General features: G+C 37.8%; 1 protein-coding gene across 1 annotated transcript in view; it reads left to right on the forward strand.

Moving 5' to 3' along the window:
* The first annotated feature begins 4,924 nt into the window (after positions 1 to 4,924).
* LOC108680373 (neurexin-1) overlaps positions 4,925 to 13,904 on the forward strand; it is a 51,117-nt gene continuing 42,137 nt past the window's right edge. Inside the window, exons 1-4 of the mRNA XM_047882139.1 lie at positions 4,925 to 5,551; positions 5,855 to 5,912; positions 6,838 to 6,987; positions 10,942 to 11,102. Of these exons, the coding sequence (XP_047738095.1) occupies positions 4,925 to 5,551; positions 5,855 to 5,912; positions 6,838 to 6,987; positions 10,942 to 11,102 (996 nt within the window). The remainder of the gene's footprint in view (positions 5,552 to 5,854; positions 5,913 to 6,837; positions 6,988 to 10,941; positions 11,103 to 13,904) is intronic.

The following is a 13,904-nucleotide window of genomic DNA, read 5'->3' on the forward strand; positions in this document are numbered from 1 at the left end:
TATGTTTGTCCGTGTCAGTTCGCTGCAGCTTATGCCTGAGTAAGTGCCATTGCCTACTGACGTCTGCACTGGAAAAAGTTAGTTTCTTTGTCTTAAACAGTCGCTTGTCGCTCTTATTTCTTTGTCTGTGTGAGAAGAGTGTGTCCGTTCTCTGCCGGTGCCTTTGGTGAGAAAGTGAGTCATTATTTGGATAATTTGACCCATGCATTTTCCTAAGTCTCTTGAATTGAAGTGTAATTAAATTGAAATGTAAAAAACGACCATTATTACAAATCGACAATAAAATGTATGTTTTCGCCATAGTTTAACCATCTGTTTAAAAAGGAAAAAATGCGCATATATTCGCCAGGTTTTTAATACTCTATTGCATTATATTCCCACATTCACTTCTGTTGGGCCTTCCATGCTTATTTTTTTAGAGGCGCAAGGCACACTTATGAGGCCAGGCCTCGACCGCCTGAGGCCACGGAGAGGGCCTCATAAGTCCCGGTAATCTCCGTGCGCCCCACAATCAAAGTTGCTCGCTCAGGCACGCCCTTTTATGGGGCCTAGGGGCCTCATGGGCTTGGCTGCTTGCTTGGCTGATCGCTTGACTAGATGCTTGACTGATCGTTTGGCTGCATGCTTGGCTGATCGCTTGACTAGATGCTTGGCTGATCGCTTGAGTAGAGGATTGAATGATCGCTTGATGAGATGCTTGGCTGACTACTTGCCTAGATGCTTGACTGATTGCTTGAACAGATGCTTGACTGATCGCTTGACTAGATGCTTGGCTGATCGCTTGACTAGATGCTTGGCTGATCGCTTGACTAGATGCTTGGCTGATCGCTTGACTAGATTCTTGTCTGATCTGTTAGTTTGATTCTAGACCGATTGGCTTATTGCTCGGCTGTTTGACTGATTGTTTGGCTGGATGTTGGGCTGCTTGGCTGATCGTTTGGTTAGATGCTTGACTGATCTCTTAGCTTGATTCTAGACAGCTTGGCTTGTTGCTAGGCTGTTTGGCTGATTGTTTGGCAGGATGCTGGCTGCTTGGCTGATCGTTTTTCTAGAAGCTTGGCTTTATGCTAGGCTGCTTTGCTGATCGATTGGCTGAACGCTAGGCTGTTTGACTGGATGCTAGGCTGCTTGGCTGGACGCTAGGCTGCTTGACTGGATGCTAGGCTGCTTGGCTGATCGTTTGGCTGAATGCTAACCTAACCGTGGTCGTATGTTTATCTTGTTTGGCTTGCGAAGTATCTGTTGCAGGTTATCTGCTTTACATGCTGCAGGTTAGCTGCTTTACATGCTGCAGGTTAGCTGCTTTACATGCTGCAGGTTATCTGCTTTACATGCTGCAGGTTATCTGCTTTACATGCTGCAGGTTATCTGCTTTACATGCTGCTGGTTACCTGCTTTACATGCTGCTGGTTACCTGCTTTACATGCTGCAGGTTATCTGCTTTACATTAACGGAAGTTACTTCTTCAAACGAAGAAAATAGAAACAAAAAGATCGGATTTTATTGGCTCAGGATTTATTGTCCTGAAAATCTAACCGGAAAGTTATATACGTATACGTGTTATACGTACGGCGTATAATTTGGTTTGTTTATACGTGTATTTGCCGTTAATTGGCTGCTTTATTGTGTGTGTTTTTTGCTTGAATTTTCATTGTATTGATCTTTTATTGCGCAGTAAACAATCGTGTGCTCCCCATCACTCACTTAGACCACACCATTACTCACTTACACCATACATTACTCACTTACACCATACCATTACTCACTTACACCATACATTACTCATTTAGACCACACACCATTACTCCCTTAGACCACACATGCACCATTACTCTCTTACACCATACATTATTCACTTAGACCACACACCATCACTCACTTAGACCACACCATTACTCACTTACACCATACCATTCCTCACTTAGACTACTTTATTACTCACTTAGGTCACTCCATTACTCACTTAGACTATTTTATCACTCACTTAGACCACTTCATTACACTTAAAATCTGATATGGTTGTCATTATCATTGATTTTCGAATCGATCAAAGTTTGGTGATTGAATTGATTCAAGTTTGGAGATCAAATTGATTCAAGTTTGATGATCAAAGTTTTGACCCATGAAGTAGTACTCAACTTGACTTTATTGCATTATCGTTCTCATGAACAACATTAACAAAATTCCTGGATTCTCATCCTCTCACCAGGCCTATATATTCATAATTTTCAATGCAGGGCACCGCAGGCCTCTTTTCAAACGCATATAAAAACATAAAATTTCCCAAGGCTTTCCTCCCAGCGACAAGTTATCTCAGGAAATTTTTAAATTTGCGTCGAGGCGAATCCCTTGTGCGATCATTCCTCGTTGCAAATACAATGAAGAAGAAATATTGGCCGTTCATTTGCCTGAAGCGACGATATTTCTGCATTTGAGAAGCTCATCGCCCAACTTGGACCTCGCGAAGATATCATCAATATCGCGAAGGCCTTTCTTCCCGTCGGATTTACCTATTATAAATGGCTGGTCCACTTCCAGTCCATCATAATATTTTTACAATATAGAAATGTTTTGGAGTATCATTTAATGTAAAGTATTATTCCAGTGAAAACTTGATTTTATTTCTTTATCACTATAATTTAAAATTAGGGTCGTAAAGAAACTCTTGACAGTTATTCATTTCGTCTATTTGCTTATTCGTTTATTTTTTATCAAGTAATTTCGTCACTGATTGATGCATTTTAATTGACCGATATTTGAATCAATCACGACACTATAAAAAAATGTCTTGATAATTATTGAAAATACATACATTTCTTTCATCTGTCATCTGTTTGCTTCACATAAATGTTATCCTAGGGAACCCGCTCCCAAAGAAATGAGTGTGACTTTGGCATTTTTTCCTTTGATGTGCTATGGTGTGTCATCCTGAATCAGTTTGGTCAGAGAAAAAATGGCATCAGGTGACACGCATGCCATGGCACGAAAAAAAAGCGCATGAAATACAAGCGCAGGAGGAAAATGGGCCAAAAGTAAAAGAACAAGAGGGAAATGCGCTTAAAATAAATTCGTAATCGGGAAATACGCTTAAAATAAAGGGACAAGATGGAAATGCGCCTAAAATAAATTCTTAGTCGGGAAATGCGCCTAAAATAAAAGTACAACAGGGAAATGCGCCTAAAATAAAAGTACAACAGGGAAATGCGCTTAAAATAAAGGGACAGGTGGAAAATGCACATAAAATAAACTTGCGCGAGGGAAATGCGCCTAAAATAAAGGGACAAGAGGGAAATGCGCTTAAAATAAACTCGCACAAGGGAAATGCGCCTAAAAGTAAGGAGCAGGCATTTGTGCGCAGCAGAACGGAATGCCGCCCGCGTGGACGCATCAGTTGATTGCTGCGCGCGCGTCAAAAATGCTTTTATTTTCCGCCTCTGACCAAACGTGAAAATAAAATGTCTTTGGCCGGTGTACGACATTATTGGAGGATTCTTTATTGTCTTTGAACTGAAATGCAGTTTTATTGATGATGTCTAGTTGAGATTACAGTGTTTAGAAGGTAAATATAAGCAGGATTATTTTATTTATCTCATAAGTACAATTTGAAATGTTCTCACTACGAGGCCAATAGCGAATTTCGCCTTACTTCTGGTTTCGACTGACATAGGACAGTTGAAAATTTCTATCTAATTTGAGATTACTTGCTAAGATGTTATTCGAAAACCTGAGTCATGATGCATGCGTGGTATGTGACGCTTGGTATGTGATGCTTGGTATGTGATGCAAGGTATGTGATGCATGGTATGTGATGCATGGTATGTGATGCACGGTATGTGATGCACGGTATGTGATATGCACGGTATGTGATGCACGGTATGTGATGCACGGTATGTGATGCACGATATGTGATGCACGGTATGTGATGCATGGTATGTGATGCACGGTATGTGATGTGTCTTGAGGAAGCGACTAAGCCAAGCTTTATTGGCAATTTAGCCCAACAAGTTCGCTAAGTGGAGCGCCTGCTGTAGTGTGCCACTATAACGAGCAGCAGGCTAATGAGGGAGGCCTCTTAAGCTATATGCTTCAAGCGCTATACTTATCTCACTTCAGTAAAAGCCAGCCTGGAATAATGCACAAATTGTTTTCTTTTTGTTCGGGCATCATAGGAACCAAGAGCCTTGCATGTATCATGTATAAAAACGAGTAATTCACTTAATAATTAACTTCCAGGGTTTATTGATATGCATGTGGAATAGATATGACGTCATTGTCTATATCCATATCATCTAAATAAATAATGTCATCATGAATGTTTGATTTCCCTAAGCTTATTTTGAAGTCCACAAATATGATTTCAATTGAGTCATACATTTATTATCATGTTTTATTTTTAATTTCAGCTCAGGAAATATATTTCGTTTTATTCACTTCTGTGTGAGACCCCAGACACAGAGACTCGAGATATTGAAATACTGGCCGCCAAATCCGTAGACTTTCTGGGTCTGAAAACTAGTTTGGCTTCACATGCGTTATCGCAAAGATGCAAGACTTGAACATTTTACCTGACTCTTTTTATTCAACCAAACACTTAGTAACCTAACAAGCAGCAGATTCCGATGCAACCCATATGACCACCCATCTTGATTCAACCCTTCCAATCGGCCTGTTCCAATGCAACCCTTCCAACAGTTTATCCCAATGCAACCCGTCTAACAAGCATATCCTGACACCACCCTTACAACCAGTCTATCCTGACACCACCCTTACAACCAGCATATCCTGACACCACCCTTACAACCAGCATATCCTGACACCACCCTTACAACCAGCATATCCTGACACCACCCTTGCAACCAGTGTATCTTGATTCAACCCTTCTCAACCGGTCTATCCCTTCTCAACCCTTTTTTGAGTGCAACCCATGCAGCCTCCCATTCAACCGGCCAGCTCAGGCCGCGTCACTGCAGATCGGAGATTGCTTCGCTCGGCGACCCGTGACGGGCGGTGTGTTTACATAACCCCTCCCCTCCCCTCCCTTCTCTTCCCCTCACCTTCTCTTCCCCTCACCTTCTCTTCCCCTCACCTCCCCTCCCCTCACTTTCCCTTCCTTCTCTTTCCCTCACCTTCTCTTCCCCTAACCTTCTCTTCCCCTCACCTCCCCTCCCCTCACTTTCCCTTCCTTCTCTTTCCCTCACCTTCTCTTCCCCTCACCTCCCCTCCCCTCACTTTCCCTCCCCTCTCTTCTCCTCACCTTCTCCCTATTCTTCTTTCCCCTCTCCCTATTCTTTCCCCTCACTTTCTTTCCCATCTGCTTTCCCCTCTCGCCCCACCTTCTCACCCATTCACTGCCTATTCCACCAGCTTCCTACCAACATGCCATCAACCCGCCACCACTCATCACATTCATCACGTCGCCTCCACCCCTCCTACTTCCCTTTATAACTTCCCCTTGTTACCCTCACCCCTTCCCCTTCTCTCTCCCTCCCCCTCTCATCTCTATCGCTCGGACTCCGGAAGGGGAATTTTAGAAGCCCTCGGGGCGGCCGTTGTCTTATTCCCTCTAATATTGATATATCATTCATATATAATATCATTAATGGTATCTCATTCCGTACAATATTGATATCCTGTATATTATGTATTTAAATTAACTTTGTAATCATATTTATTAATATTATTTATAATCTAGCGGACATTATAGATTTCGTTTACATTTCGTTTGTATTCCATTTGATTTCATTCACAATTTGTAAAAAAAAAATTTTTGTCAGTAAAATTGTATTTGTCCAATGGATTTTTTACCCTAAATAACAATGTACTTTTTTACCTTAAATGGGTCATTCTGACCCAGCTTGATCCGTCAACAGAGCGTATCAGTGCTACGTCCGCTGCTGAGGGCAAGAAAGTATGTCACTATTTAGACAGTAGGACTCGTTTATTTCTTTGAGTGAATCATGAGATATTCTAACCTCCATTGACTCAGTGTTTCTAGAATAAAAGATGAATCCGTTAATGAAAGATGAGGTCAAAAGTTCAAGCAATGCAAGAAAATCACAGGACCTATTGTAGCCTCGGCCATCACTGGATCTATTGTAGCCTTTGCTGCAGTGACATTTAGTCAATCATATTTATCATATTTATTATAATATATTATCATATTTACTATGATATTATCTATCATATTTCGAAAAGGCAGGTTTGGCCCCGAGGCGTTGTTGTTAATACTACTCAAAACGATCCAAATATTCTTCATGCTTTTGTTTCTTCTATAGAATATATATTTAAGCAAATATATCTCATATACTTTTTTCATTACAAATCTTGACGTGCGTTGTCAGCAAAAATGCTACGATGAAATTTAAATTTCTTAAGAATTTGATGTGTTTATGCTTGATTTATTTTACTCGTTCATCGAAGGCAGTATAAATATTTTTTAGACTTTGAGAGTTCGTGAAGGAAAACTTTTTCTCGGAAACCCTGCTTCTTCATGCCGGCGTGGAAAATATGTACAATAATTTTAAGTTATAAAAAACATTGTAAAGAGTTCTGTATATTATACTGCATTATTAAAAACGTCTACTTATAAAGATATAAAATATAAAGATAAGCATATTATACTGCATTATTAAAACAATCCACCTATAAAGATATAAAATATAAAGATAAGCGTATTATACTGCATTATTAGAACAATCCACTTATTAAGATATAAAATATAAAGATAAGCACATTATACTGCATTATTAAAACAAGCCACTTAATGATGCATGGTGTGGCTTGAGATAATAATATATAATATATCAAGATAATATTTTCAACATTTGTTCATTACAGTTCGCACAGGCACGGAGGTGACACTGAGAGGTCGGGAGTACATCGGCTGGGAGACGGAGGCTGGGCGTGCAGAGCTGCTGGCTGCGCACGCAGACAAACTTATATTGTCCTTCAAGACAAGATTTCCTGCGGGTCTGCTCTTCTTCACGGGTCAGTGCAGAGATTTCCTGCGGGTCTGCTCTTCTTCACGGGTCAGTGCAGAGATTTCATGCGGGTCTGCTCTTCTTCACGGGTCGGTGCAGAGATTTCCTGCGGTTCTGCTCTTCTTCACGGGTCAGTGCAGAGATTTCATGCGGGTCTGCTCTTCTTCACGGGTCAGTGCAGAGATTTCCTGCGGGTCTGCTCTTCTTCACGGGTCAGTGCAGAGATTTAAAGATTTATAGGTGATGTTGTTAAGTGTTTTTAGCGTATTTTTAATCTAATTCTATAAGAATTATTTCTTTGCCCTGCCTTCTTCACAGGTAAGTGCAGATTTAAAGATTAATCGGTGATGATGAGTGTTTTTGTCGACGTATTTTTATTCTAATTTGATAAGAATGCCTTCTTTGCCTACCCTTCATCACGGGTTAGTGCATAGATTTAAAAATTAACAAGAACTTTAAGTGTTTTGGAATCGTTTTTTAACCTTAATACATACAATTATATTGTTTACCCGATCAACACGGGGGTACAGAAATTCAAAGATTTACGGGTGACGTACTGGTCTGAGGATCGTATTTTGTCTAATTGATACGAATGCGTTTATTGCGCAATCTAATTTCTCAGTGAGGAGAAAGCTGTGAAGATTTCTTAATAATTTGTGCCTCAATAAATTTTGCGGAGAGGGTTTTAAAAAATTAGTGTTTACAATATTTATGCGGTTATGACACTTTAACGTTGCGGGAGGTATCAGATTTTGTTCGTTACGTTGACAAATTTCCGGTTCAAATAGATACATATAAACAATTTACGGAAGTAGTTCAGCCTTAGTTTATTTCAACGAACCAATAACCATGTTAAATCAAACAGAAATGCGAAGACTAAGAGAACATTTTCTCGTATTAAAACTTTCGTTTAACTTACAAACGTTTGGTGACTAAATTCTGCAAAAAAACTGTTATTATGCGCGAATAAGAGTTTTAATCAATTTGTGCAGTGCAATGAACATTATTATTATTATGAAAATATTAGCATATTTTCGGAGAACTCAGCAACGGCCGTAACACCTCTCCATTCGAGACCTTCTCACTGAGCAAAAAACTTTTAAACAACGTTAAATTGATGCAAATTTAACGTCACAATGTTTAATCGACGTAAATTCAACGTCGCAACTTTTATTCGACGTAAATTCAACATCACAACGTTTATTCGACGTAAATTCAACGTCACGACGTTTATTCGACGCAAATTCAACGTCAAAACGTTTAATCGACGTAAACTTAACGTCACAACGTTTAAACAATGTTGGTTCAACGTCAGATGCCTGGAGGGTTTTTAAGTTATTTTAAAGTTAGATAAACATTTGAAAATTAGAATATATATCAGGAAAATTAGACTAATTAAAAAAATTCCACGGTGGGATCTGACGACAGAGTATTAGAGACGAGTCTTAATGAGATGCTCCTCATTAGCCTCACCGAATCCCCAAGCTCTGATCATCTCGCTTCCTTGCCTCGGTCTCTCATTTACTTCCCTGCTAACTGCACTCCGAGAAATCAGCGAAACAAAGTCTAAATTACGAGTCACTTTTTACCCTTGCGTGGGTTATCCTGATACATTTTTGCCCGGAAAAGGCGTATCAGTGCTACGTCCGTTCTTCACTTTTATTGATTGAGTAAGAATGTATGTCACTTTTTGAACACTATTACCCATTCATTTTTTTCGTGTGGAGTAGAACTTGTTCATTTACAATCCACGCAAAACAATTTTTTTTTCGACTGAAACTATAACCACAATAATTTAGTATTACTATCGAAAAAATGAAATTTCGCTACGGATAAGCTTGCTTTAGATATTTGTAAAGATTATGGCGACTTGTTCATGGTGAGCGCGATTATGCACACAATAGGACCTGTTTATTGTGTGTTAAATTCGGTCTGCACTGACCTAGTCTTGACTGCTACCCAATTGACTGAGCTTCAGTTTCTGCATAATTGTCTGGGTTTCAACTTTTAACTAATTGGCTTACATTCATTTTTACCTAATTGACTGAGCTTCAATTTTCAGCTGATTGACTGAGCTTCAATTTTTACCTAATTAACTGAGCTTCAATTTTTAGCTAATTGACTGAGCTTCAATTTTTACCTAATTGACTGAGCTTCAATTTGGACCTAATTGACTGAGCTTCAATTTGTACCTGGTTGACTGAGCTTATATAAACTTATATAAGCTAATTGACTGAGCTTCAATTTTTAGCTAATTGACTGAGCTTCAATTTTTACCTAATTGACTGAGCTTCAATTCGTACCTAATTGACTGAGCTTCAATTTTTAGCTAATTGACTGAGCTTCAATTTTTACGTAATTGACTGAGCTTCAATTTGTACCTAATTGACTGAGCTTCAATTTTTACTTAATTGACTGATCTTCAATGTGTACCTAATTGACTGAGCTTCAGTTTTTGCCTAATTGACTGAGCTTCAATTTGTACCTAATTGACTGAGCTTCAATTTGTTCCTAATTGGCTAAGCTCCAAATTGTTCCTTATTGACTGAGCTTCAATGTGTACCTAATTAGCTTCAATTCAATTCAACAGCTTCAATTTGTACCTAATTGACTGAGCTTCAGTTTGTACCTAACTGACTGAGCTTCAATTTTTCCTAATGACTCAGCTTCAATTTGTACCTAATTGACTCAGCTTCAATTTTTACCTAATTGACTCAGCTTCAATTTTTACCTAATTGACTGAGCTTCAATTTTTACCTAATTGACTGAGCTTCAATTTTTACCTAATTGACTGAGCTTCAAATGTTAAGAAATAGACTGAGATTTTCATCATTGGAACTCTAAGACGAAGGTTAGCTTGCGAGAGACCTGATACTGCAGTACAGGAAAAGACGCTTGATTACAGCAAAGCACACTGAATTTAGCAATAATATTGCACTCTCGGCTAAGATTTTTTGACATTTAAAATAAGCATTTTCGACATTGAAAATAAAATTGTGTGACACTGACGCCATTGTACTGAAAGATCCTAGCTTGTATCCTTCAATGTGAACGGTCAGATTTAGTTGAATTACTGCCCTGATCTTCAGTCGAAAGTTTTTCAATTGAAGCTCCTCCGTTAACGTATATTGCATGATAGATGAACCTACCTCATTATAATTATATTATATAATTTTATATTGTATTTGAATTATATTACTAATCGTATCAAAGCGCCAGTACAAATCACCACATGTACATTTTAGCAGTGCCCTCTCTTCTTCCAAGATGAATTAAACCCAAGGCAACACCTGAAAATTGTATAAGATTTTTATTTATTTTAGTTATATTTTACCAGTGATTCACTATGTAAATATCACCTTGGCATAACTACGCGCACGTGGCTGCGCCCGCGCCCTTTTAGTTATTTTTGCATGCAACAGATATTTTTAAGTATAGTAATATTTTCGAGCATAGACAAATTTCCATGTGTACAAATATTTCCATAGGTGCATAAAAATACTAAAAATTTGAAGTTAGGTAATCTTATGAAAATTTTCCTGTAATAAAAAAAATCTATGTCAATATTACTACGGCAAAGACAACGCCACGTAAGATCTTTTATGTATAATATATACCTATACGAACGAATATTACCATTTTTGTAAATACTACCAAGCATACAAATAATATTATAGATACAAATATCACGATCTACGCAGGTGACAACAAGGACATACAAATGTGGGTCCTCGTATACAAATATACAAAATGTTTGTAAATATTATCATGTATTCAAATATTATAATTTTTTTACCGCGTATTCAAATGATATTATACTTTTTTACCACATATTAAAATAATATTATAATTTATTACCACATATTCAAATAATATTATAATATCTTACCACGTATTCAAATGATATTATCGTTTATTAGCACGTATTCAAATAATATTATAGATAGAAATATGTACGCAGGTGACGGCAAGGACTACGTGAACGTAGCGCTACGTGAGGGCGCTGTGCACGTGACGCTGGACATGGGCGGGGACCCCATCGAGGTGATCATCGGGCCTGACAAGACGCGCTTTGATGACAACCGCTGGCACGTACTGCGCTTAGAGCGTCGTGTCAAGGAGGTGTGTTGTGTGTACTTTATATGTGTTATTTGTGTGCCCACACACTTCTGCTTTGTATCATCCTTGTATGTTTTGTGTTATTTGTGTGCCCGCACACTTCTGCTTTGTATCATCCTTGTATGTTTTGTTATTTGTGTGCCAATACACTTTTGCTTAGTATAATCCTTATATATTTTGTGTTATTTGTGTGCCCAAACACTTCTCCTTTGTATCATTTGTATGCTAATACTTGTGAGGTCATTTTGTATAATTTGTATGCTCATACCTGTGAGGTCATTTTGTTTAATTTGTATGCTGTACCATTCTTATGTATATTTGCTTTTGCATTGTTTGTTTTGTATGTTCAATTATTCCTACCATTCTGTTTAGTGTCACTTTTTGACAAAAAAAGCGATTTCAGAGTAATAATTAAAAAAAGCTTATACAATATCATATTAGTATATACTATATTATTTATTATAGTATACTATATTATATATATTTATGTATAAACATGAATTTCGTTCGACTCGTTGAAAAAATATAATAAATACAAAAAATAAAGTATGCTCCGGTCTTCAATCAAACTTGCATAAATGAAGAACGTCAGCCTGATTATGCCAATATTATATTATAGTAGTATATTATTATAGACTACATTATAGTATACTGAAATGCTGTCAATTACATTATTATGAACACCATTACAAATTACACTATTATTATTTCATTAATCGATATGAAATGAAGAACCATCGCGCAAGAGGTGAAGAATAAAAGCAAAGATTTCGTTTGCTAATGAGAATGTTGAAAACTACATATTTAATAGCAAATACAAATGTCAAAATTTAGAAGCAAATCTTGCAAGTTAAAAATAATTTGGTATAAAAATAGTCAAATGTAGTTATTATTAGAGTAATCGTGTTAGATACGACAACTTGAAATGCTAGGATCGTCCCTGCCGCTTTTAGCAGTATTGGATTTTTTCTAAAATGAATTCTAAATATACAGTGAAATTCCGGTGTCTTCGAAATGAAATTGTTTCCTGATCAGTTGTTGGAGCCTAGCGCGTGTAAAATGAAAGAAAATGCAGTTTTGAAGCTCGTGTGAGCTGGAAAAAACTTCGGTTGTAAAGCTTGTTTTTCCGCTCAGAAATTGATTGTTATGTCGTAATCTTCTTTTGATGTGACTTGACAATCACTTCTTGATGAGATTTGATTGTGCGATCAGTGAGATTGTCTCCGCTTCAATTATAGGACGCAAGGATATTGTTTTAAGAGGGTCATTGTACGGGAAAGGATATTGTTTTCTAATGATTTTTTGTTCGTAAGGTTACGTGTGTAAAACATATATTGTGCTGGGAGGGACACTGTGTTTGAAAAGACATTGTGCTGGCATGGATATTGTTTTGAGAGATGTTTTCGGGATGGAAATTGTTTTAGAAGTAATATTGTTTTAGGGTGGTACCGTATACTGTTTGGATGGATATTGTTTCGAAAGGGATATTGGCCTGGGAGGGACACTGTGCTTGAGAGGATATTGTGCTGGCATGGATATTGTTTTGACTTTTGAGTGCGAGATTTTTTGAGATGGATATTGTTTTAGGGTATATTGTTTGGATGGATATTGTTTTGAGAGGAATATTGTGCTGGGAGGGACACTGTGCTGGAAAGGATAATGGGCTGATATGGATATTGTTTTGAGAGAAAGATTTATTGGGATGGATATTGTTTTAGAAGTAATATTTTTTGGGAGGGATAGTATGCTGGGAAGGATAGTGTACTTGAGAGGATATTGTGCTCATAGAACACATTGCTTGAGAAGATATTGTGCTGGTGCCGGTGAGTGTGCCGGTAGGTGTTGTGCAGCACAAACAGCTTCTTATCTGCCCAAGCTGCTCAAATGTTTCAGGACGGTCGCGTTTACTGCCAGACTCTTCCTCGAAGATGTCATCTCGCCGCCGCTTTCTGAATATTTCCTCCACGTAATTACCCAAGTTTGGGCTTTTTATTTTCACGCGTTCAAGAAAAAAAATTTTCACGAGCTTATTCTGCCTTTTTGAAATCATGTTGATTTTTTACGATAAAGGTCAATGATCAATTCGTACAGTGCACGTTTTATCATTCCATGATAAATATATAATGTTAGGCAAAAACAATTGTGACACAACAAGATAAACTATTTTTACATTCCACGATAAATGAATGAAATTGTAGATATGAATATTCATTATTCAAATAATTAGATTCATTATTAATAGATCTTCAGATGCAGAATAAATTACGCGAGAAACGACAGTTTCTATGTTCCCTGCCTGGCAACAACTGCAACTTTTTCTAACAATTCATCGGCCATGAAGTCCAATCCTAAACAAAAGTTGAATCATTTCTATATCGAACATTATGGACATCTGCAAAATTCCTGCACAAAATTTAGGCATTGAGTTACATTTATGAATCAGTGCCTTAAATTTCTGCATATTTTTCCACCCCGAAGAGCAACGTAAAACTTCAATATTTCACCGCCCAAGGAACATCACAAGGCATAATTAAGAAGCCTCAAGTGGCCTCGCAATGCCTCTTGCAATTTGCAGCGGAGTGAAGAGAATAAGTGGAGATCTGTGCTTCATAAAGTGAAGAGAATAAGTGAAGATCTGTGCTTCATAAAGTGAAGAGAATAAGTGGAGATCTGTGCTTCATAAAGTGAAGAGAATAAGTGAAGATCTGTGCTTCATAAAGTGAAGAGAATAAGTGGAGATCTGTGCTTCATAAAGTGAAGAGAATAAGTGAAGATCTGTGCTTCATAAAGTGAAGAGAATAAGTG

This window comes from Hyalella azteca, unplaced genomic scaffold (assembly GCF_000764305.2).
Source record: "Hyalella azteca isolate HAZT.00-mixed unplaced genomic scaffold, Hazt_2.0.2 contig9715, whole genome shotgun sequence".
Lineage (NCBI taxonomy): Eukaryota > Metazoa > Arthropoda > Malacostraca > Amphipoda > Hyalellidae > Hyalella > Hyalella azteca.